Source organism: Chlorocebus sabaeus, chromosome 7, assembly GCF_047675955.1.
Source record: "Chlorocebus sabaeus isolate Y175 chromosome 7, mChlSab1.0.hap1, whole genome shotgun sequence".
Taxonomy (NCBI): domain Eukaryota; kingdom Metazoa; phylum Chordata; class Mammalia; order Primates; family Cercopithecidae; genus Chlorocebus; species Chlorocebus sabaeus.
In genome coordinates, this window is record NC_132910.1 from 29,725,682 (window position 1) to 29,750,992 (window position 25,311).

Genomic DNA, 25,311 nt, shown 5'->3' on the forward strand with positions numbered 1-25,311 from the left:
GGAGTCTACATATTGTATTTGATAACCCATGTGGAGAATGTTTAAAAGAACATAAATATAGGGAAAACTTTCTGAAGTCTTTCAGCTTTGATGAATTTTAGGTTCCTTTCTTGCTAGTGTCAAGTGATATGAGGAAATATGGAAAATTCAGTGATCTTGAATTGAGACTCTGAATTACTAACTTTAAAAGGTCCCTGGGGATAGAAATGAGAACAGACTAAAACCTGTTGGCCCCTGCCCTCTTGGTGTCTGTGCTCACATTCCTGATCCTATACCTCAACTAACTGTACAACATAGCATGAAAATTTGCTTTTGAAAGCACAAGTGACCATGCAACATTAATTTTCATTGTTGATGAGGTAAAGGGTAGAGTGCCCCTATTTTCACAATCAACAGCCCTAAAAACTGAATGACTCAGGGAAACTTTATAAGAAGATGTTGCCTGCCTCCCAGATATTTCCAAAAATATTCTTGAAGAAAGAGGAAATTGTTCATTAAGACATTGTTATTGTCCGTGTTGTAACAGAGAAAGTCATTTTTATTTCTCAACAAACAATGTAGAAGGAAAGAGAAATGGTCTTTGTTAAGATTAGGCATCTTGGAAGTGAACATTCATAGGTTCGGTGCTGATAAAATGAAATCCATGACTTCATACATTCTTTTGTTGATTTAAAATTTTATCACATTGAATATTGCTTAAAGCGAGCCATTTGGCTAAGCTAAATAACTTTTTTTCTGTTTCATGGAATTTTTATTGTATTACATGTTATAAAGAAATTTTGCCTGTTTCTTAAAAGCAAACCATTCTTAGAAACTCTAGAAAAATCCTACATCTGTGTTCACAGGTTGATGACTTACAGATAATCAAATTTTATTTTTTACTAAAAGCTTAAAAATAAAATCTGGTACAGCTTTTATGGTATTGATAATAATAAGACATCTCTTTGTTTTATGCCATGTATCTAAAGTGCATTTCCCTTCTCTTACCTTGAGCTACTCTTAGAAAAAGATGTTATCAAAGAGAAATTTGGGGAAGAATAAACACTGGGATTTTTACTGTAGTTTGAAATAATGTTGTTTATGACAAAGGGAAAGAGACTTTTCCAATTAGCAGAGAGAGAAGTACCAATAGATCTTTAGCTACTGGAAGTGTTTATTCCTGCAAATGTGCATTCATGTCCTGCCTCATATTTGCCTGATTAGGATGATTCTTCCCCCGACCCAGAGATCTGGATTCGGTTAAATTATCTGCCCACATATGGTACTCTCTTAAGAACCTCAGGACCTGAGGTGGAAGAACTCTCAGAATTTTCCAATTTCACAATGGAAGACATCAATAACAAGAAAATCAGGTACATAATCACTTCATATTATTTGACAGATTCTTAAAAACTTATATGAAAATATTTCAGCAACTGGTTGTAGCTCTGTTGAAAGAGTATATTAGTTTGGCCCCATTTTTAAACAACGATGCAGCCATCTTACCTGACTTGTCATCGTGGCTTATTCGTTTTATTCTTTTTGGCTTTTTATAGATACTCAGCTGTGTTTGAAACGGATGGTCATCTGGTTACTGATAGCTTCTATTTCTCTGTCTCTGACATGGACCACAACCATCTGGATAATCAGATGTTTACCATAATGATCACTCCTGCTGAAAATCCACCTCCAGTCATTGCTTTTGCTGACCTTATCACGGTAAACAATTCTCAGATCAATAAACAGAGAGTACTATGGAGAGCTGGAATTCGTAGTCATGTAAATGAAGGATTTCTGCCTAAACTGGCTGCCAGGTATTTCCCCCAAAATATCCAGGCAGCGGTATCAAGATATGCATGGTTTTCAATCATGAGTGTTCTTCTAAGTATGAAAATAAATATGCAGAAGATCAAATCATTATATCTACATTATTTAGTCAACAAATATTTATGTGCTAGTCACCATGCTAGATGTTGTTAGTATTGGGAATAAAAATTAAAAAAGAATATATCTTTGAAGAGTTTGCAATCAAATGTTGGCAGCAACTAAAACTTGGACAATGCCCCCGAATCACTCCTTAAATCAAGTTAGTACTTAGCACTGTAAATAATACTGACAGTTCCTTTATGGGCAGAGCGATACAATGCATTCTCATCATTGAATACCCAGACATGAGTTCAAATATCAGTTCTGTTATTCATCAGCTGAGTGACCTCGGACCATACACTTAATCTTTCTTTGCCTCAGTTTCCTTGTCTTTTATATTTTTATTTATTTTATGTTTTGTTTCCTTGTCTTTTTTTAATTCTTTTTTTATTATTTTTTATTTATTTTTAAGAGAGGAGGTTTCACTATGTTGTCCAGGCTGAACTTGAACTCTTGGGCTCAAGCAATCCTCCCACCTCAGCATCCCTAGAAAGTGAGACTGTGGACCTATAGTCCCATACCTGGCTCTTGTCTTTAAAATATTATCATTTTCTACTACATAAAGAGTTTCTTAATGATTAATAAAATAGTATGGAAACCCCCTAGTACAGTACCCAGTTCGTAGTAGGGATTTCACAAAAGTTAATTCACTTTCCTCCCTGTCGTATGTACATACCATAATGCCAAAAGCTCAGGCATTTTTCTGGTTTTGTTGAGCAACTGAAAATTCATAAAACTAAGTTATTTCTAAGTGGTTCTGATATTCCTCCCATTTTTCCATTTTTACATAAAATCTTGGAAAAGCCATTTGGACTGTCCCCATTCCCAGAGTCAGAGTGAGCTTCCCCTTTGTAATTTATAGATCTTCCTACCGTTAGCCAAGAGTTGTTCAGGGTGAAATGGCTTGACCATCTCCAGCAGGCTAGAGAAAAACACCAGGCTCAGGTTGCAGGGTTGGCATACAAAATAGAACTCCAAAGGAAAAAAATTAGTTTGAGCAACTGCTTTTACTTATAGTGATTTATTTTCCTCCTTGACATTAAGATAAGCACTAGCTTTCAGATATGGTGAACCTTTCTTGCTACACACCTATAAATATATAATATAAAAGAATAAACAGGACTTTTATTCTGGATGAGAATGCCTATAGGACACAGTCACCCTCACAGTATCTGCAGGAGAACTGGATCTATCATTCTCTAGCTGTGGGCTTTTGAATGTTGATGTGGAAGGAAGGCAGCCATCCTGGCAGGCAGCTGAACTGAGGTGGGTGATTAGAATGGGCTAGAGCTGCTTTATAACCAGATCCATCATTGAATGAAATGCAACTTTGAAGGGAGATACAGAAGTCATCATGTCTGACTATAGCTTTGAGAGGCACTAAAAGATTGTCTGGCTTCAGCAGCATACACATTCCTCATCTCGTCTGTAGAGGGTCTGCCTCCTCAAAGAAGCGGCATTGGTGCTGGAAGGTCACCCAGGCAGCACTTTGCAATCCAGCTCTTTTTTATTGTGGTTATGTGAAATCACCAAGGACTCTCTACATTCTTTTCTTTCCTAGGTTGATGAGGGAGGGAGAGCCCCACTCTCATTTCACCATTTTTTTGCTACTGATGATGATGACAACCTCCAGGGAGATGCCATCATTAAACTAAGTGCTCTGCCCAAATATGGCTGCATTGAGAACACAGGAACAGGTACCACTTCCTGTAGAACTGTTCAGGACCTTGAGAGAAGGGAGGGGAGAGGGAGCAGGACCTTGCTTCCAGCTAAACATGGAGACGGAGAACTACAGAGGAGGGGAACCATTTTGAAAAACTGGAAGGAAGGAAGGTTTCATTCATTCAACAAAAATTTAACGAGCATTTTCTGTGTGCTGGGCACTTATTTAAGCACTAGGGATATATCAACAGACAAAACCCCCTCCCTTCACAGTGCCTTCGATCCTGGTTGGGGGGTGGGAGAGACAAATAAAAAACCTAATGAATGAGAAGATTGTGTATGATGTTAGAAGGTGAATAAATGTTATGGAAAAAAATAGAGCAGGGAAAGGGGATTTGGAATGCCAACAATGGGGCAGAACGGCTTGTGGATTATACTCAGAACTGAGTGTCCAGGAAGTAAAAATTCCTGTCCTTTTATTGTGAGGCAGCTGCAGTTTAGTTGAACCATAGCTTCTGTCTCAGCTCCTTCTACATATATGACATGAATTGAAATGCAAGCTTGTCTGTCTGTGACACCCTCTTCCACAGCCCTCCCCTCCACCATCTGCCCTGAACACTCTGGTGGTTATCACAGAGAAGGAAAGGCAAGAAGGTATGTACTGTCCGTGGCCCCCTGAGACCTGCTGTGACTGGCAGTTGAGACAGCTCATGGCAGGTTGCTGTGCTGCTTTCCCTGCACGGAGATGCCTGAGCGCCAGCGCTGGGCTCTAATTGGCGTGCAGCTAGCAGCTCCCATGGCGAGGCCACTGACTGCAGGTGTCTGGGGCCAGCATGGGGCCTGGGATTTGAGCCTGGTAACCAGAAATTCACTTAGCAGTAGTCTCATGTTTTCCTGTAGAAGTTTTGAGTCTTTTTCCCACCTTGCCTTTCAACGTGTGCCTCAGATCTGTTTATTGCAGAATTAGGTTTATTTCAACAAATGTTTGTGCTAGATAAAGTGGATGTAAGGATAAAACACAGACTCATGTGCCTTGAGTGGGAGACAGATAGGAAGACTGACAAATTACAATAAACGAAAAATGCCAGGACAGGGAAAGGAGCAAAGCCCTGAGAGAGTAAGTAGGACAAAGCAATGACTTTTGCCTGGGAAGGCAGAAAAGTCTGAGGAAGTGGCATTTGAGATGGGACCTGAAGGGCTAGTGGGAGTCACCCTGGGCAGAGGGAAAGTGGCCTTTCTTGCAGAAGGAAGCTCATAGGCGAAGGTGAGAAATGAAAGGATATCTACCCCAACCACCCCTTCTCTCCGTGTGGTTTCTTATTAAGCCTTCCTAACATGATTTTATGTCAACCTGGAATACATGGAGGTGCAGAGATACTCCATAGAGAGGACTATCTCCTGGCTAAGAAGTCAAATTTCTGGCAAGCTTCAGTCTCTCTAAAAAGTGGTTCTCAAACTTTAAGGTGCAATAGAATCACCTGGAGGGTTGAAACTGTTGTGAAACAGTTTCCTGGAGCAGCAACCCCAGAGTTCCTGTTTTAGGAGGTTGGTGTGGGCCTGTGAATTTGCATTTCTCACTAGCTCACAGGTGATGCCATTGCTGCAGGCCCGAGGACCACACTTAGAGAACTGCTGCTCTCCAATCATATTGGTATAAACGTGAAAGGAACAAAAAAGCATTTAGGAGGGCAAAATAATTATCATAAGGTATATTAACTGAAGACCCCATCCCTTGCCCCATGGGAGAGGCTCCTCTGCCTCTGTTTAGAGCTGCGTGTGGCTTATGTATAGGAAGCTAGCAGCTGGGCACAGTGGCTCAAGTCTGTCATTTCAGCACTTTGGGAGGCCGAGGTGGGAGGATCGCTTGAGTCCATGCATTTGAGACCAGTCTGGGCAACATAGCAAGACCTTGTCTCCACTGAAAAGAATAAAAATTTAAAAATTAGCTAGATGTGGTGGCACATGCCTATAGTCCCAGCTACTTGGGAGGCTGAGGCAGGAGGATCAATTGAGCCCAGGAATTTGAGGCTGTGGTGAGCTGTGATTATGCCACTGCACTCCAGCCTGGGCGGCAGAGGGAAACCCTGCCTCAAAAAAGAAAAGAAACTAGCTACCTAAATTCAGAACCTAGCTGATCAGAAAAGCATCTTTTTAAAAACTGCTAAAAGAACCAGCTTTTAGTTTTCACCAAGAGAAGAAAGAGTAATTGTTTTGTTAGGTATGAAATCTAATGGCATGGAGGCTGAATTCATTCAGGACTGGCACAAACAAGACAGGACCCTCCTTGATTCCCTCTGGGTATCGCTGTGTTCCAGTGCTATGCAGTAATGGATGTTCACAACAATCGCCTGTGCGCATCAACACCTATTTAATTTGCACATCATATGTTCCGTTTAAGAAAGCAGGTAGCACATTAATAAGAATGATTTATGTCAAAAATAGAAGGTAACGTTTTTTAAATGGAAAGGATTGGAGCTTAAAGCTTCAGTGACAGATTCACTTGTTTAATAGCTTGTTCTCCAGTGATTTGAAATGAGGCACTATTACATTTGTGTATACTTTTAGGCATCATTTACTTTACTTAGGCTTTTTATTTTTTTGAGACACGGTCTTGCCCTGTCATCCAGGTCAGAGTGCAGTGACATAATCATTACTCACTGTAGCCTCGACCTCCCAGGCTCAAGTGATTCTCCTACCTCACCCTCCCAAGTATCTGGGACTACAGGCATGCACCATCATGTCCGACAAATTTTTGGGGGGGTAATTTCTGTAGAAACAGGGTCTCACTATGTTGCCTAGTCTGGTCTTCAAGTCGTGGGCTCAAGCAATCCTCCTGCCTTGGCCTCCCAAAGTGTTGGGATTACAGGCATGAGCCACCATGCCCAGCTACTACTAAGGCTATTTTTGACTCAAATAAGGAAGCTGCATTTCTCCTATTTAAAGTGATACATTGAAGAAAAAAGTAAAAATTGGAAGGAATTTTAGCCATTCCTTCTGGAAACCCTGAACTGTATATCCTAATGATTATTGAGTCACTGGCCACTTAGACCTCTCTCAGCTTCTGGTGCCTAGAGGAATAAAATCTGAGGGGTAAAATTTAAGAAAATTCATCATTAAAGAAAAAAAATTGTGTTGAGCTCTTCTTTCAAATGATTTCTAATAAATATGACACTGTCTACAATTTAGGAAGTTAATAGCCTTTTAATTTATGATCTGATTTTTGCAAAGGATCATGGAGAAGGGAAGGGGAAAGCCTGTTGCCTTCAGATCTGCTAGCTGCACTTTTCTGTGTTGATGTATATCCAGGGAATGTTTGAAGACACAAGGGTTTTCTTTTTCTCCTCTCTCTAGAATAACATTGTGGTGACAATTTCAAGTCAATCAATTAGACTTAAATTAAAATCAAGTAAAAGACAAGACATCTATCATTTAGATATTGCTTACTCTTCCCCTGGGCCTTTTGCAGTGTTTGGGGTTGGGATAAGAAGGGTAATCTGAGCCAGCATTTTCTGTGGAGCTCTGAATGGTAACTGGGCATCTCAGTACCTGAATGGTGGTAGCCAAGTGCCTCAGTGCCTGAATCCCACCTCAGCATCATAGTATCTGAATGGTACCTGAACTCTGAATGGTCCTGTAGCATCACAATAGCCCTGGTGCTCTATCCCAGGGGCTAGGCTCTGACCCATGCAGAGGTTCCCTTAAGAAATTGGGAGGGCCAATGAAAACATGCTGCAGATGTTTCTTCGATTAAAAGATATACAGTTAACACTGCAGATGTTTTTAGATTAAAAGATGTGCATTTGACATGTTCTTATGTAGTGAAAGAGGGTTCCTCGTGCAGGATATGCCAGATAGAATGGTTTTGAAACTGGCTGGAGCTTAAGGTAGAATCTCTGCTTCTGTGTTGTCACTTGCCCTAGTAACAGATGTTATGATCAGAGACTCCTAATAGAACAACCAGTGGTTCTATGTTATATAAATTATTGTAAGTTTTTTGCATCTTATCTCATTTGATTCCTTTTGGAAATGGCAGGGCAAGTATATCCACTTATAGATGAGAAATAGTCAGTGAGGAAACGGATCTGACCCAGGCCTTCCAGTTCCTAGTCTTATGCTTATCCCACTGTCCCAGCTTTATCCTCAAATACATTTTCTTTTTTTTTTTTTTTTGCTGAAAATAATCCCTTGTTTTCTAGTTCAGCCTAGTAAGCAGGAATTGATAGATCAAGGTAAAAATGCTCTCTTGATGTTGATGCAGGTGATCGGTTTGGCCCTGAAACTACCAGTGACCTGGAGGCATCATTTCCTGTTCAAGACGTCCTGGAAAACTACATTTACTACTTTCAGAGTGTTCATGAAAGCATTGAGCCAACCCATGATATTTTTAGTTTTTATGTGAGTGATGGAACCAGTCGTTCAGAAATTCACAGCATCAATATCACCATTGAGGTAAAGTCTTTGGAAGTTGGAAAGGTTGAGCCCTTGACCACAATATTTCATACCATTAGAGAGCTTTCTTTATAGGGACTCAAAAGCAAAGAAGATTGGATTTGACCTTCAACATTGAAGGTCATTTTTAAAATATAGCCTTCAGGAAACTTGTAGAATTAAGGTTGGCATTTGGAGAAGGCTTGAGTTAGAAATCTAAATTTCCATTTCAGGATTAAATTTATTTGTTTGGTATGAAAAATAGTTTGTGAAGGTCAGAGATGCTTTGCCAGTCACATATTTAAATAAAAACTTATATGTGTCTATTTTTCTCTGAAATTGTCTTTGGTTCTATATGCATATTTGCCTTTTCTTATTTTACTGCATTTATTTATTTAATTGTAACATCAAAGAAATGTGTTCTTGACGTTATATTTATTCTCATTTGAGCAACTACACAGGCTTGCTCTACCGAGAGAGAGACACGGGGGAAGGGGAAGATAAATCTCAGAATGAAATACCCTCTGCCTTGGGAAAATAAAATGTAAAGAACCCTCGGCACTCTTAAGGGTCAGTGGTGGAAAGGGGCTGGCACCAGGGCAGGGAGACAGCTTTAGAGACCCACACTTTCAAATATAGTGTCCTTCTACAGGTACTGTGATATGCTTAGCATTTTCTGAGACAGTTCTGAGTTCAATTAGTATGGTCTTTTATCTTCAAAATATATTAATACTTGTGCTTGTCAAAGCACATATCCATATTTTTGGTCTAGAAAATATGGTCATTGTACTTATGGAAGATATCTGAGAAAACTTTTAAGAAATGTCCATCAGCTTCTGTTGAAGGGAACATTTTGTTGCCTGGACTTGCTCTCTTTTTCAAACTAACTATTTTGCTTGGGAAGTAAAGATGGTGACACATTAAATGCTATTTTGGCAGTGAGTGTTTCTGTAGCAATGATACTGTCTCTGAATAATGTGCATTTTCTTTCTTCTTAAATATCTGTGTGAGATCTAATAGTCTATGCTTTAATCAGAGGAAGAATGATGAGCCTCCCAGGATGACCTTGCAGCCCCTCAGAGTACAGCTGAGCTCAGGAGTGGTGATAAGCAATTCTTCTTTGAGCCTGCAAGACATGGATACCCCAGATAATGAGCTCATTTTTGCATTGACAAGAAAGCCTGACCACGGTAGGGCACAAACTGCTATGTAAAACTTCTTAATTGAGATGCCTGATGGGCTATTAGAATAAACACATATATTTCAATTGATTTTTTTCTTTTCTTTTCCTGTATATGGTACATTCTTTGCATCAAAGTATAATCACATTCACAGCTGGCTAATATTTTTTGGAGTCCTGGTAGACATCAGTTTTTTAAGAAACCTCAGTCCCAATTAATTGGTGTCTCTGAAGTTTCATTTCAGCTGTTTTTTTGCTTTTCTATGTATCCTTAAGCCAAAAAGTTTTCAGAGTTTGCCTATTCTCTTCTCAGAGTTCCCATATCCTCTTTTCAGGGTAGACATCAGTGTTTGATAATCTTGAGCCATTTTATGTACCCTTGTAGATGCATACTAGATGTCTTTATGAACTTGTACTTTTGCGAAACAAAAAAAGCACTTTTCCTCTTTTAAACCAGATGCAAAAACCACTTTCGGGATCTTCTACCTACTTCTTTTTTTTAAGAGCCCTCTCCCCAGTTATTGGCTAAAGCTCTGGAATGCAAGTGGTGTGTCTGAATTCATCGTAATGCTCATTGGTATTTTAAAGATTAAATTGTTGCTGTAGATAAAGGGTTAACAGAAAAGACTATTGGGCATTGTATTTTAGCTTGCTTCCATTCACTTTCCCTTTCTTGAATGAAGCACTTTGACTGTCCCGATGTGGTACATGACCCTTGAAAACAGAAATATATGCTTCAATCTAAAGATGCTTAGTGTCTCTCTTAATTGAAAAGGAATTTAAAGCATAGTCCCATCTTTCACTCTAGATGCCCTAAGAGAAAGACAGTGAGTGAAGAGAGTGCTATTTTCACTTTGCAGAAGGAAAAAATAAGATTTAGATAATGAAGTGAGTTTGAATTCATGGAGGAAGATGTGATTTGTAAGTCACTATATTACCACATCCATCTGTGTCTCCTTAAGAGACTTTTAAACTAGGATAAGTGGGACTTTGTCTTTTTTATTTGTATATGAGGCCACCCAGTGCTTATATGTAAAATGCTAAGCTGTTGGCACCAAGAGCCTCTGAGGCACTTGACATTCTACCCAGACTCATACTACTTGGAAAAATCAGACAATGTTTTGAATCATATATATATATATGTGTGTGTATGTATATTTATATAATATGTGTGTGTGTATATATATATACCTACAGGAATGATATATATTCTACCATTGTTTTGCTTTTCTTTACCTCCTTCCTCAGGTCATCTACTCCAGAGGCAGACTGCCTCTGAGCCTCTGGAGAATGGGAGAGTTTTAGCCCAGGGCTCTACCTTCACCTACCAGGACATCCTAACTGGGCTGGTTGGGTATGTGCCTGGTGTCCCTGGCATGGCCGTGGATGAGTTCCAGTTCTCTCTCACTGATGGCCTCCACGTGGACACAGGGAGGATGAAGATCTACATAGAACTGCCTACAAGTGACACACCTCACTTGGCTATAAACCGAGGCTTACAGCTCTCAGCAGGTACCACAGAAATAAAGGAGAGTGGCCATGATTTTTCTATCCTTATTTCTTTTTTGTCCAGTATGCAGTACTTTCTTCCATGTTAGTGACGTGGGTGCATCTTAAAGTAGCTGTTCCATACTTGGGGAGATTGGAGTTTTGGAAAACTCTTATTTTAGGGATACCAAGAATTGTTAGTGACAAATGTGAACTTCTAAAAATCTTTGGACCAGATAGATGCCTAGGTCTGTGAATTTGAGAAAAGGTTGAGAAGAGTTTATAATATTTCCAGGGCCCTCAAAAATCTTAATTTATTCAACTTCTCCTAGGCCCAGGTTTCCTGTAACATTTACTCACATTCAACAAACCCCAAGGAAACAAATAACGAAATATAGCATAATTTTTAAAATGCTTATTTTTTACAAAATGCATGGAGGGGAAGCTGGGGAACCATTCATTGAAAGTGATTATACAAATAATTGAGAATTATCAGATACGGCATTCTAGGGTTTAACATTCACAATTTTGCTCATGTTTAAGCAACATTGGAGGACCTGTGACAAGTGTTAGTCTTGAACAGTTTGCAGTAGGAAGTTACTTAAGGAGTGGACCTTTTGCCCAGGGTTTCTGCACCTTACTAGAGTTCTGTTGTTTGTCTGTCCTTAGTTTCATGTGTATTTTGCAGTGAAAAATATATGGTATAATAGTATTGGAAGACTTTGTAGTTCTCAGAGGTCTTAAGTATCAAGTCTAGGATTTGACTTTATCCTACTTATAAGCTAATAAACTAGCCTGTTCCTGTTTCATGGATGCTGATAGAAGATACAAGATTCCTCCATCAGAGACACAGCACTCTTGTTACTCATAGCACAGCAGGCAGCATGGGCATCAGCAGGTTTGCATCTGTTCCCTCTGCCATCCCAGTCCCACAGGGGTGATGCAGAGGGCCTAGATAGACACTTTCACGTGCAGTAGGATGCATTACAGAGGGGAATACTGAGCTTGGGGAATTCTCCTTGTTACAGCAGCAGAATGCAAGTCTTTTTTTTTTTTTTTTTGTCTGAGAGGAAGACATTACCTCATCCCTCAAGGTTGCTCTCTGAGAGATGGCCTAGGTAAAGCATGGTCAGGGCCTTACGTTCTTGGTGTTACCCACTAAGAACATGCAGGGATGTTCACAGCCCATGGCAGATTGTCACTCCAAACACCAGAATGTATTACGCATGAATAACTAGGCTCTACTTTACCGGGATTTACTGTTTTTAACATGATAAAGCAGCTGCATAATAAAGCAAGTGACAAGACCCTGAGAAGAGGAGTTTGCCATTAGCCAAGGCCTTATCTTCATCCCCAACACATGTGCAGTGTGTGGGGCCCAGAGGCTCAGATCTCCTTGCTCCTAACACTCAGCACATCCTCTGTCCTGAGGGATGCTGATTTTCACTATTTGGTCTGAGATGGCAAGATGTTTGCGTTTATGTAAAGCTATTTTTTTCTGATTTGGTGATCCTCAAGATAGTAAAAAAACTAAATCCAAAGAGGTTTCATCATAGATCTAGGAGTTATTTTTGTTACGGAACTGGGAGTTATTCCACAGATCTAGGTACTAACTGATAGGTCACTGAGTCAAAGGAACATGGGAGAGAATGAAAATGGGTCAGAAGGAAAAAAGTGCTTAGGTATAGACTCAAGGGATGATTAGCAAATTGAAATGTTGGTACTCTTTCACTAGGGAACTTATACCTTATTCAGCTGGAAACTGAGAAGGGCAAGTGCCTGGTACCTAGACCCAATAAACATATGATAATTTGAACTCCAGTCTCCTAAAATCATTTGACATCCCATTCAAAGGAAATGTTGGGGAATAACCTACTCTCTTCCATTCTCTTCCAAGGGTCTGTAGCACACATCACAGAACAGCACCTGAAAGTGGCAGATATTGAGTCAGATGATCGTCAGGTTATGTACATCATGAAGGAAGATCCTGGTGCAGGGCGCCTGCAGATGGTGAAGCATGGCAACCTAGAGCAAATTTCTGTTAAAGGCCCTGTCCGAAGTTTCACCCAGGCAGACATTAGCCAAGGTCAGCCAGTTATATTCTTCCTACCAGGCTTCCGTAGACTGCACCTACATTAATAAAATGACAGTTAAATGTCTGGTAGTCTGTGGCAATAAACTGTGCACTCTTTGTTTTGAAGAGCTTCATTTGTTCTCTTCCTTGTTTTCTCATTTATTTTTTTTCTTTTTTGTTTTTGAAAAAGGCCTGTCTTTCTTGGTTAAAATGTGTGCATGCTTTGACTTAGCGTTGATGGCATTTGCAGGTATTATGGAGAGAAAAAGTTATTTTGACTTGCTGTGATGCTAAAAAGTGTATATGAGAGAGAGAGAGAAGGAAAAAGAGAAGTGAGTTGGGATGGATTAAGGTGAAAATTATGCCTTCCTTAGGTGAGCAATTTATATCTCTTTTCAGCTCCCCAAAGAGCACAAGTTAATGAACTAAGCAAAATGGAAGGGCATAAATCGGAGCTGCCTGGGGAAATTCCATGACGCATCCCTCCTGCAGGAAATGCTGATGTAATATAAAGGCATAAATGTTAAATGCTACGTAGTTACTGTACGGTGCTTTCAGGGATACAAAAGGGAAAAAAAAGTTATATATTGGGGAAAAAGTAATCCAAAGGCTTGTGATTATGTGCAATTCTGTTTAGAAGTGGAAATATACCCCTGCTGATAAGAAACAAGGGTCCTGCCCACACACTAACCCTAAAATTGACAGCAGCTGAATTCTCATTGGACCTGACTGCGCTTTAGTGAAGGGGAGTGGAAGAGGCAAAAGGAAAGTAATTCCTTAATTATTTCATGTGTCAGTGTCTACTTTTAAAAGATAAGACCAGTCCCCTCTTCTCAGAGATTTGGTTATATTTACATAACCAAATTGATAGATGCTTTTAAGTGATGCAGTAGGTTAACAAAAATGTAATACATTTTTGTTGTACTTCTCCCTTTAGATCCTTTTGAGTTCTATGTGGAGTTTATTTATTAGTTGGTTGGCTATAGCTCATGTTGCTCCATGAACTGGGCAACGAAAAGTGAAGAGTTCTGGGAGAACGTGAGGTGCAGCTCTGTGTCTTCTTGACCTTGTGATTCGGATATATGATAGGGTCACTCCAGGTGATGTGGGTGTGGTCAGTGCACATTTACACATGGGCAGTTTTGTGGATCTAGTTTTCATGAGATATCCTTAGAGGCTGAGCTGATCTTTCAAAAAGGCTCGGCCTTAACCATGAGAAATGTCACTTGGGGTGATTTTGCTGTGAGAAGGTCTTTGGTTATGAGAAAGTAGATGGTGGGAGAGGAAAAGGAGGAAATGAAAACTTTAGATTAAAATGTCAAAAGCAGTGTCAAAGCGAGGAAGGTGTGAATTGATTCATTGGTGTGAACACCAATTGAATTCCTACCTCTTGCTTCAGAAATAAGGGCAGAAAGCACTAATAGCAAACCTTGATTTTTTTTTTTTCCTTTTTATAGGCCATGTAGAATATAGTCATGGAACAGGAGAACCTGGCGGAAGCTTTGCTTTTAAATTTGATGTGGTTGATGGAGAAGGCAACAGATTGATTGACCAGTCATTTTCCATCAGCGTTCTAGGTAAAGGGACATTTGATTTTCTAATATAAAACTATTTTAGCAGTTCTGAGGTTACATAGTTTACACTTTGTTCGCCTCAAGGCTCGAGTCCTTCCCTTTACCTAGCTGGTGTGGAAACTGAAAATCATACCCCTTTTATTGCACAAACCCCTGGCTCCTTGGTGTGCTGTCTAACACACAGGTCTAGAGATGACTCTGATCTTACTTCTTGGCACCAGGCCTAGAATTAAAGAAAGGAGGCTGAGAAGATCCCATTTCAAAGCACTATTTCTGATATTTTCAGAAGACAAATCCCCACCAGTCATCATCACCAATAAAGGACTGGTCTTGGATGAAAACTCAGTGAAGAAAATCACCACCCTGCAGCTGTCGGCCACTGACCAGGACAGTGGCCCTACAGAATTGATCTACAGAATCACCAGACAGCCCCAGCTGGGCCACCTGGAACATGCAACATCACCAGGTAAGTCTATCATCTCTTGATTTATTGAATCAAAACTTAGGCCTTAGTAAGTATTGAGGGCAGCCACATCATGTGTCATGTATACCTAGAATCTGCCTTAATTCATATTTATTTTCTGCCTCACTGATTTTGACCATTATGCACTGCCTTGTATTATACTTAGCACACAGCAGGTGCTTAATGATTACTCCCTGAAGGTAAATTAAAAATTACATGTAAAATTTTCTGTATGCAATCTTGTCTCCATAACTAGAGGATAAATTCCTTTAGGGCAAACACTGCATCCTGCTTTTCATCTATACTCCCTTGAGCACTTGTGCAAGGCATTCTGCAGGGCTTAAAAATTCGATCCAGTGAAGAGTGAGTGAGCAAGTGTACTGAGCAAGATTCTGGTTTAGCTGCTGCTCAGGAAGTGAAGATGAATGAGATACAATCCTTGCCCTCCAGAGTTCTCTACTGGGTAAGAAAAGGAACCTTTGCACGTAACCATAACTCAGGGGGAAATATGGCAGGTGTTTTAAGAAAGGTATAAACATGGTGTTATAGGAGTTTAAAAATGGGAGAGGCTACATTGGGTGAGAAAGTGCACAGAGGTCGCATTTAAGAGTGCCGTTGGAAGGCAGAGTTTGGGCATACAGAATTTGTATTCTTTCCACAGACGGGAATAGCATGAAAGGCACATTCAAACAACAAGTAGGCCAATTTAACTGAAGCACATATTCTAAAAATAGTAGGAGATGGGGCTCATGCATAGATTGAGAGTTTATGGAGGATCTTCGAAGCTGGGATAAGTAACCTCTATTTAATTTAATTAGCAATAGTGAGTTACTGTGGAATTTTGAGCAAGGAAGAAAAGTGAAATTCATCAGGTAGTGTCTAACAGGATGAACTGAAGGAAAGAAAAAGGAGGCAGTGGCAGGGGTTAGAAAACTTTCACATTTGGCCAGGTAGAAGGTAGTGGGGTTTCACCTAGAGCAGCAGCCATGAGAATAGTAAGATGAGAATAATGTGAGAGAGAATTCCTGTACCTAGTAAGTATTCAATAGACATTTGTTGGTTGAATGAAGGAAGGAAGAAAGGAAGGAATTTCAGGGGAGAACCTGTACAAGTTGGGAGCTGAATGGATGTGGGTGACAAGAGATATTTTCTGAATAAATCTAGAGCCGGGTGCAGTGGCTCACACCTGTAATCCCAGCACTTTGGGAGGCTGAGGTGGGAGGATCTCGCTTAAGTCCAGGAGTTTGAGACCAGTCTGGGCAACGTAGTGAGACCCCATTTCTTTTCTTTTCTTTTTTTTCTTTTCTTTTCTTTTTTTTTTTTTTTTTTTTTTTTTTTTTTGAGACAGAGTCTCGCTCTGTCGCCTAGGCTGGAGTGCAGTGGCGCAATCTCGGCTCACTGCAAGCTCCACCTCCCGGGTTCACGCTTCCCGGGTTCACGCCATTCTACTGCCTCAGCCTCCCAAGTAGCTGGGACTACAGGCACCCGCCACCACGCCCAGCTAATTTTTTGTATTTCTAGTAGAGATGGGGTTTCACCTTGTTAGCCAGGATGGTCTCAATCTCCTGACCTCATGATCCACCTGTCTTGGCCGCCTAAAGTGCTGGGATTACAGGCTTAAGCCACTGCATGCGGCCTCTTTTCTTTTCTTTTCTTTTTTTTTAAAGGCCAGATGTGGTGATGCACATTTGTAGTCATAGCTACTTGGGAGGCTGAGACAGGAGGACTGCTTGAGCCTGGGATTTGAGGCTGCAGTGATCCGTGATTGCACCACTGCACTGCAGCTTGGTGACAGGGCCAGACCCTATCTCAAAAAAAAAAGACAATCTAAAGGTAGAATGATCTTTATTTCTTGGAACATAGAGGCAGTGACAGCATGTTGGAGATTTAGAGCTTCATGGATTCTTTTCATATTTTAGGTTGTAGAGTCTTCATTAATTCAACCAGGGAAATGGAAAAACAGGAGAAGTTCCTGCCCTGATTGTACTCACTTTCTAATGCAAGGATTTCAACAGCAAGGAAGCAAGCACATATATGCTGTGTCAGATGGTGATGAGTGTCCAGGAGAAGTAAGGGTATTCCCAGGAGAACACAGAGAGCAAGCGGGTGAGGGAAGGCCTCTTTAATAATAAGATGACAGTTGAGCAGGCATCTGAAGAAAGCCAGGGAGCTGGCCATGCTGATACATTAAAAAAAAAAAAAAAAAAGGACATTCCAGACAGAGGGATCAGCAAATGTCAACATCCTGAGGCGGGTTCCATCAGGCAAATCATGTTCGAGACATAGCAAGGAGACCAGGGTGGCTGCAGCAGAGTGAATGAAGGGGAGAGTTGGGAGAGATGAGCTTTAAAAGGTGGAGGGTGATCAAATGGAGGAAGTGAGGGAGGCAGACCGCATCTGGGTCCAGAGCGATGGTGGAGGAGGGCGTGTTGTACGTGTGGCAGGACGGCGTACAGAGAGATGGACAAATTGGCTAAAATCCCTAGTGGGAATTAGAGCAGGTCACCTGCCTTTTTGTCTGTAAGTTCCTGGGGGAAGTATGCAGAGCAGCACCCCCAAGACCTTGGCTACTGAGATATTAGATAAAGAATTCACGAGCTAATTGTCTCCGCCAGAATTCTGGAAGGCTGCTGATTGTATCTCTCCAAAGATGAAAGGGCAGACTTGGCTGTTGTGTTAGGCGGCGCATCCCCACGGTGCAGAGCCTTCAAAGGCTCTGAGCTTCCACAAGGCACTACCATTGCCTCCCTGCTGATCAGTAGCAGTCCCAGCTCTTCCCTGACCCCAGCTGTGTTAAGAGTCCTGTTGGGGAGGCAGGGGCTCCAAATTTGCTTTTTCTGTTTTCACAGTCCTCAGCGTTTCCTGGGCTGAAAATCTGGTTACTGAAACCAAGCCAGCTCTGGTTCAGGAGAGGCCAGTAGGTGATCATGCTTCCTCCTCCTGGAGCAGCGCCCTCCAGAAGTGGAGGGATGCTCTCTACCTGGGATGGTTCCTTCAGGTGCCCTTTTCCGATAGGCTTGACTTCCTAATTCACACCTTTCCCAGTCCCTACCAGGTTTTGTCAATCTGCCTGTTTCCAGTAACTCTGAAGACAGCAGATACAAGGTTCCAGCCCTCTTCTCATTACTCTGAGGCGCCCCTCCCCATGGCTGGTAGAGCATGACTTCCCTGCCCTCCTCATCACCAACCCCATACTGAGCCCCTTCTGTTTCATTTTGCCAGGATTGTCTCCTTCCTTACCTCCCCAGCATGAGAAAATGTTCATGGGGGTGGTTGTTTTTACATGTCAAAAGTCTCCCTTTGGAGGAAGTACATGTTGAATACTTACTGGCCTCCCTGAAGGCGGGTGGCTACAGCTTAGTGAAAAGCAGCAGCACCTCACCCCACTTGTCTCCATGGGTGACGATGGGTTTACCAGAAGTTGGAGTTGAGGGAAGCGGAGGCGGGGGTGGGGGTTCTGTTATTTCCAAGAAGAGCAGAGCAACTTCTAGGCCAGTGTCTGTAGTACAGGGCAAGATATTTATTTGGGGACCAGACGCCTCCTGGAATTATTATTAATCATTGGTGCTGCAGACACCCTCCTGATGGTTAACTGGGAAATAGACTTATTTTGATGCTGTCTTGCTTGGTCAGCTGATTATAATTGACTGTCCTCTGTAGAGAGAAAAGGTGGGGAAATCTCTTCTTCCCCATAGGAGATGTAGGGAGCCATCTGCCTATGTAAACTGTGCAGAAGACAGACCTGAGCCTTCTGTCACCGAAGAGAGTCCAGTCCCTGTATGCGCTATTTTTTCGAGATTGAGCAGGCCACACCCTCACATCAGGGTTTCCCTCTGTCAATAGACCCAAAAGACCTTGTTTTTCTTGGGATATGAGAGTAAGGAGTTATATTAACTAAGATAGAAGCTAAGCTGCTGGACCAAGGAGACCCCAAAATACAATGATTTCAACAAGACATTCGTTTTCTCTCAGAGTAATCCAAAGGCAGGTGGCCCAGGGGTGTGAGGTGACTCAGTGATCTTCAATGTGAGGCTTCCACCTCTGGGCCAAGGTGAATGCTGCAGCTGTGGTCATCCCCCAGCCAGCAGAAAGGAAGAAAAGGCCAGGGGAGCCCCATATCCATTTTGTTTTTAGGAGCATTACTTGAAGAACACACGTCACTTTTTTTTTTTTTTTTTTTGAGATGGAATCTCACTCTGTCACCCAGGCTGGAGTGCAGTGGTGCAATCTTGGCTCATTGCAAGCTCTGCCTCCCAGGTTCAAGTGATTCTTGTGCCTCAGCCTCCTGGGTGGCTGGGATTACAGGCATACACCACCACACCTGGTTAAATTTTGTATTTTCAGTAGAGACAGGGTTTCGCCATGTTGGCCAGGTTGGTGTTGAACTCCTGACCTCAAGTGATCTGCCTGCTTCGGCATTTGAAAGTGCTGTGTTTATAGGCATGAGCCACTGTGCCAGGCCTCAAATAACATATATCACCTTCCAGTGGCAAGAGCATATGCGTGCAAAGCTGTGAGGTGGCTGGAGAATGTAGACTTTAACTGGGTATCTAATTACTTAACTAACAGTCAGGAGTCATATCTTTTTTAAGCAGGGGGGAGTAATATTGGGATATAGTTATTTCCAGGACAACATTGGTTTTCAAGGGATAGGGCATTTGGTTGTCACCCCTAGGGTACAAGTTGTCACACTGATTCAGATGGGGATGAAGGCTAATGGTGGCTAAACAAGCATTTAGAGGGTAGAGATGGGGATGCTATTAATAAATGTCCTGCAATGAATGGGATAAGCCCTGAACCAAATAATTGTTCTGTCTAAAAGGCCAGTAGTAGATTAGTGAGAACTAGTAGGCTGTGGCATCTAATCCTAAGTCTGAATCCTTGTTCTTACTTTTAGCTTTATTCCTGGTAGAGCATATTGAAATCAGTAGAGCTCCAAAAGACAGCTCTCAACACAACACAACACAACTCTCAACACAACACAACTCTCCACACCTTACTCACTTCAGTCTCACCCCACATGCTTCGTTCAGCAGTTAGGTAGTTGCTGCTTCTGCAATATTTCAAGGAGGGCTACCTCCTGCTGGATTCCCCTCACCAGTTACAACACACCTTCCTCAAAGCCTGAAGTGACATAATGGCTGCTTGGCCAGATGAAGAAAAGATCCTCTCTGATCTGCCAGAATTTCTAAAGGCATTTAGAGACCCATTAAAAGGCCCTTTGCTGGTGGGCAACCAGAGGAAAGCCACAGTTGCTCTCCTCCCCCTGTGGAGTCCACCCGAAGCTGAACCAGAGCCGGAAATAAACTTTTCAGATGACATTAGTGCTTAGCAAAAGCAAATAGGGAAGGACTTCTGCACCACAGGAGGGCAGCGGCAGCGGGTACCAGAGGTAGATCTCCTCGCTGGTCAGCCCCCAAAGCTTCTTGATTCTGTGAGAGATGCTGCTTGAAGAAAAGCATTGTGTACAGTGCTTAGCTTCATGCAGCCTCTGTGAATCACAGGTTACAAAGAGTATTTCCCCACCCTTCTGGGAATGTGGAACCAACCCCTGTGTTGTTATTGTTGTTTTAACCATTCTCGGGATCGTATCTTGCTCTTAAATCTTAAAATCAGGCAGATGAAGAGCTTTACCCTCATCAAATTGAAAATCCTTTCATCAGCTATTTACTAATCACTGACGTACCCACGAAAGTGAGTACCCTCGAGGACGAGTCTAGACGTCTTAAATCCTTAAATCCTTTGGCTGTTACAAAACTTTGCAGGGAACCCTTTCTTGCTAAGAGTTAACTTATCAAGGTGTCGCCCACAAATTTTCCACTTTCTACTTTGTACTCGCTGCCAAGTTCTTATTTCTTAAAGGAGCTAAATTAAAGCTCTAAAAAAGGTAAACCACCTTTCAAACAAGCATCTCTTCCCTTCCTTACCCCAGTTGACCTTTTAAGGCCACTTCTGAAAGTTCTCAGGGAAGTGGACATTTTGTCCAGAAGTCGTAATATCATCTCAACAAGATTTCAAAATGGAGGGACAGCATCATGAGAGCCTGTGTGGCTTGGGCAGATAATATTGTCCTTAGGGAATGCACAGTTAGAGAGAGAGAGGTCAAAGCGAGAACTTCCAGGTAATGTCCTGGGCTTTGACTCAGCCACCTCCATAAATCAGACTACCCTGGAGTCCAGGCTGCCTCCTGGGATGTGTGAGCTACGGGATAGTTAAACCTCTTCAGTTGTACATGCATCCTCAGCCCACTCATAATCCTCATTCCTCACTAGCTTTCTATCTTTGTGGAGGCTAGTCTGTGTCATGTCTTCATTTATGGAGAAATCACAGCACGAAGCCCCCTTTAGGCTACCTAGTCATGACTGCAGTTTAAGGGCCAACCCTTAGCACTTACCAGTTTAGTAACAGTCATATGAAGCATTATTTTTATTCACCAGATATAAATAGTTCTTTTGTCAGTAAACCCACACAATTTCTCTTATTAAAAATATTGCAGAATTCAAAACAGAAAACCAAATATCACATGTTCTCACATATAAGCGAGAGCTTAACATTGGGTATACGTGGACATAAAGTTGGGAACCTTAGACACTAGGGAGGGAGGGAGGGAGTGGGGGAAAGGCTGAAAAACTTACTATTGGATGTTGTGTTCACTATGTGGATGACAGGATCAACAGAAGCCCAAACTTCAGCATCACACAATATACCCTGTCACAAACCTGTACTTGTACCCCTGAATCTAAAATAATTTTTTAAACCTGCAGAATTCATGTAACTTCAGACATAACCACCGCCGCCCCCACTACTGCACAGATCAAATAAGATCGAATACTTGATGTTAGTGTCATCCACCATTTTATCTGCTACCTCTGAGGGGGCTATGACTCTTCCAGTTATAGAGATGACAAAAAAATACAATGAAATAAGGCAGTGTGTTACACTAGCCTATGTGACTCATATAGAACAGAAAGAAAGCATTAAAAAAAAAAAAGAAGAAGAAATCAAAGCAGGTTTTCTGATCATTGTTTCTACTTTTCTATTACATCAAGTGTTGTCGGCTCCATTTGGACATTAGAATCACCTGAGTGATTAGAATGTTACACATTAGAATCATCTGAGTGAGTGGTATGTGTTTAAAAATAATGATGCCTGGGCCCCACCTAGACCAATAAATACAGTCTCCTAGAGATGGGGCTTAAAATATAAGTGTCTTTTAAAAGGACCCCAGTGCAATTCTATTTATAGGCTGGTTTGTAATTACATACATATGGTACTTGTCATATTAGAATTGCTTCCTTCCCTCCTTTTCTCCCTGCCTTCCTTTCTCCCTTCAACAAACACTTACTGAGTAGCTGCTACAAGAGAATACTTAGTTTTGGAAGTGGGGGGTGTGTAGACAAATATGTGCACATGTGTTTTGGTAGCCGGGCACACATAATTTCGTACACACATAATTCACACATATGTTCGGTAGCAACATGGCAGAGGACAGGGGATCCCAAAGCACGCATGGCAGGTTCCACCTAAGAGAGGGGTGGGGGTTAGTTGGGAAACAGTTCTCAGAGGTGATGCTTTAGCAATGGTATTATTTCATTTTCTCTTTATTCCAACCTCTTTCAGTATTGCGAGACCATCCAAAATAGGATGCACCCATTGTCTTGGTTTGGGTTCTCCCTGAGAGCAGAGGCATATTAGCTTGCTAGGGCTACCATTAAAAAGTTTCACAGAATATGCAGTTTAAACAACAGAAATCTATTGCCTCACAGTTCTGGTGGCTGCAAGTTTGAGATCAAGGTATTGGTAGGACTGGCTCCTTCTGAGAGCTGTGAAGGAAGGACCTGCCCCAGGCCTCTCTCCTTGGCTTGGAGATGGCCATCTTTTCGTTCATGTGCTGTTCTCCCTGTTTAGATATGTCTGTATCCAAATTTATCTTTTTTATGACACCAGTCATATTCCATTAGGGTCCACCCCAATGACCTCATGTGATCTAATTACATCTACATTGACAGTATTTCCAGATAAGCAACATTCTAAAATACTGGGGCTTGGGATTTCAACATGTGAATTTGGGGTAGGGAAAGGGTGCAATTCAACCCATCACAAGAGGCTTTGCAAAAATCCTGAAGCAAGAAGGCTGAGAGTCTCCCACAGGATGAGCTTCAGATAGGACGTGGGTAACATGCATGGAACTGCCCACAGCTGTGCTGCAAGCGGGAGGTCTGAGGCATCATCTAACAAGCTGTTAAGAAGGCAATTTCTTCAGAGATGCTTTATTTCCACACCATTTCCCTGACCTGGACTCTGCTTTCTTTGGCATGCTGGCCCTCCAGGGGAATTGGAAAGACTGACAGGGTTAATGTGGGTCTCCATAATACTGCCAGATACGTAGTTTAGCCAGCAGGTTAGTGATTGAAAACACCTTCAATGGGATTAAAACCCTTCAAGATATTTCAAACTGCAACTACCTGCTGTGACAGCGGTAGGGACAATATGTTATTAGAAACACCACCTTGCTGGCAAATGAGCAGATGAAGTCTTCCAAAACCCAATTAGCAAAGGCTAAAATTTTAAAAATAAAAAGTGGATGAGGATTGAAACTATAGTCATGCATTGCTTAACAATGGGGAATATATTCTGAGAAATGCATTGTCAGGCGATTTCATTATTTTGTGAACATCACAGAGTATGCTTACATAAACCTAGATGGCATAACCGGCTACACACCTGGGCTATATGCATAGCCTGTTGCTCCTAAGCAACAAACCTGTGCAACGTGTTACTATACTGAATACCGTAGGCAATTGTAACATGATGGTAAGTATTTGTGTATCGGCACATATCTACACATGGAAAATGTACAGTATTGTAATTTTATGGGATCACCATTATATGCAGTCCGTTGTTGACCGAAACTGAAATGTCATTATGTGGCGCATGACTGTAGGTGCTCAAGAGAACCTCTTAAGTATAGATTATAGTGGATAATCTAAACTAATTCACCAAATATGGTTTGAGCACTTACTGTGTTCCAGGGGTTATTCTAGGTGCACATCAGTGAAGAAACATGAAAAATTCTTGTCCTCTTAAAACTCAGGTTCTAGATGCAACTTGTTACCCCTGCCACATATTTATGAGTGTCATTTAAACGATAATATTAAAACCCATCAAAATCAATATTTCAGACAAGAAAGAGGGTACAGCCAATAAACCATTTTAGAAGGAACTACTCAAAAATATTGTGGTTTTTTTTTTGAGTGGTAAGTCTATGAATGATATTTCTTTCCTACATATCTAGATTTTTCACATTTTCTTTAATAGACATATATTACTTTCATATTGAAAAAGCGTTAAAGAAGAAGAGTGAAATTCAAGAGGTTTCTTACCTAGATGAGTTTTACAAAAAGTGCTCCTAGAAGGCGTAAACTTTATAATTAGACTGCCTCGAGTTCCAATTTCAGCACTGCCCTTTTATTAGCTATGTGACATAGGGTATGTCCCATAACATTTTAATTATATAAATTACAGTGTCCTGATATACAAAATGGAGGTAACGTGCTAACCTCCCAGAGTTGTTAAAAGATAAAATTCAACATACATAAGCAGCCTTTAAACTGTGTTCCACCCATAATAGGTGCTCAATGTTTGCTAGATTGAATTAGGAAAGTCCCACTAAGGTCAAGCCTGGCACTCTCGTGCAAAGTAGTGAGAATATAAAATGGTACTACCACCTTGGAAAAGCAGTTTAGCAGTTTCCCAAAAAATTAAGCATACACCTAACATATATTCCAGGCATTTCACTCCTAGAGATTTACCAAGAAGAATGAAAGCTGATGTCCATACAAAGATTTGCACACTAATTATCACAGCAGCTTTATATGTGTAGCATGCTAAATGAAAGAAACTAGCCATGAAATCGTATATACTATATAATTCTATTTATTGAAAAGTAGAGAAAATGCCAACTAATCTGTAGCATCAGGAAGCAATTCATTGGTTGCTTTGGGATGGAGTAGGCGATGGGAAAGGGAAGGATGGAAGGATTATGAAGCATAAGTTGGAAACTCGGGGTTGAAGAATTGGTTCACTATTTTGAATGAGGTGATGGTTTCTGGGTGTGCCAAAGCTTATGAAATTGCACACTTTACACCGGGGGCAGAGGCTCACACCTGTAATCCCAGCACTTTGGGAGGCCGAGGTGGGCGGATCACCTGAGATCAGGAGTTAGAGACCAGCCTGGCCAACGTGGCAAAACCCAGTTTCTACTAAAAATACAAAAATTAGACAGGTATGGTGGTAGTGTGTGCCTGTAATTCCAGCTACTCAGGAGACTGAGGCAGGAGAATAACTTGAACCTGGGAGGCAGAGGTTGCAGTGAGCTGAGATTGTGTCACTGCACTCCAGCCTGGACAACAAAGTGAGACCCTATCTCAAGAAAAAAAAAAGAAAGAAAAGAAAAGAAAAAGAAATTGCACACTCTATATATGTGTAATGTATTATGTGTCAATTTTACCTCAATAAAAAATATTTTAAAAAATCA

General features: G+C 41.3%; 1 protein-coding gene across 2 annotated transcripts in view; it reads left to right on the forward strand.

The window, feature by feature from the left end:
* Window positions 1–25,311, forward strand: part of FRAS1 (Fraser extracellular matrix complex subunit 1) — a 461,113-nt gene that overhangs the window by 340,227 nt on the left and 95,575 nt on the right. Inside the window, exons 39-47 of one of the 2 annotated variants that reach the window (XM_073017428.1) lie at window positions 1,204–1,352; window positions 1,536–1,698; window positions 3,467–3,602; window positions 7,826–8,016; window positions 9,032–9,185; window positions 10,424–10,687; window positions 12,561–12,749; window positions 14,195–14,314; window positions 14,601–14,777. In XM_073017428.1, coding sequence (XP_072873529.1) covers window positions 1,204–1,352; window positions 1,536–1,698; window positions 3,467–3,602; window positions 7,826–8,016; window positions 9,032–9,185; window positions 10,424–10,687; window positions 12,561–12,749; window positions 14,195–14,314; window positions 14,601–14,777 — 1,543 coding nt within the window. Of the gene's footprint in view, window positions 1–1,203; window positions 1,353–1,535; window positions 1,699–3,466; window positions 3,603–7,825; window positions 8,017–9,031; window positions 9,186–10,423; window positions 10,688–12,560; window positions 12,750–14,194; window positions 14,315–14,597; window positions 14,778–25,311 lie in introns of both variants that reach the window. The other variant, XM_073017427.1, reaches the window with a different exon arrangement.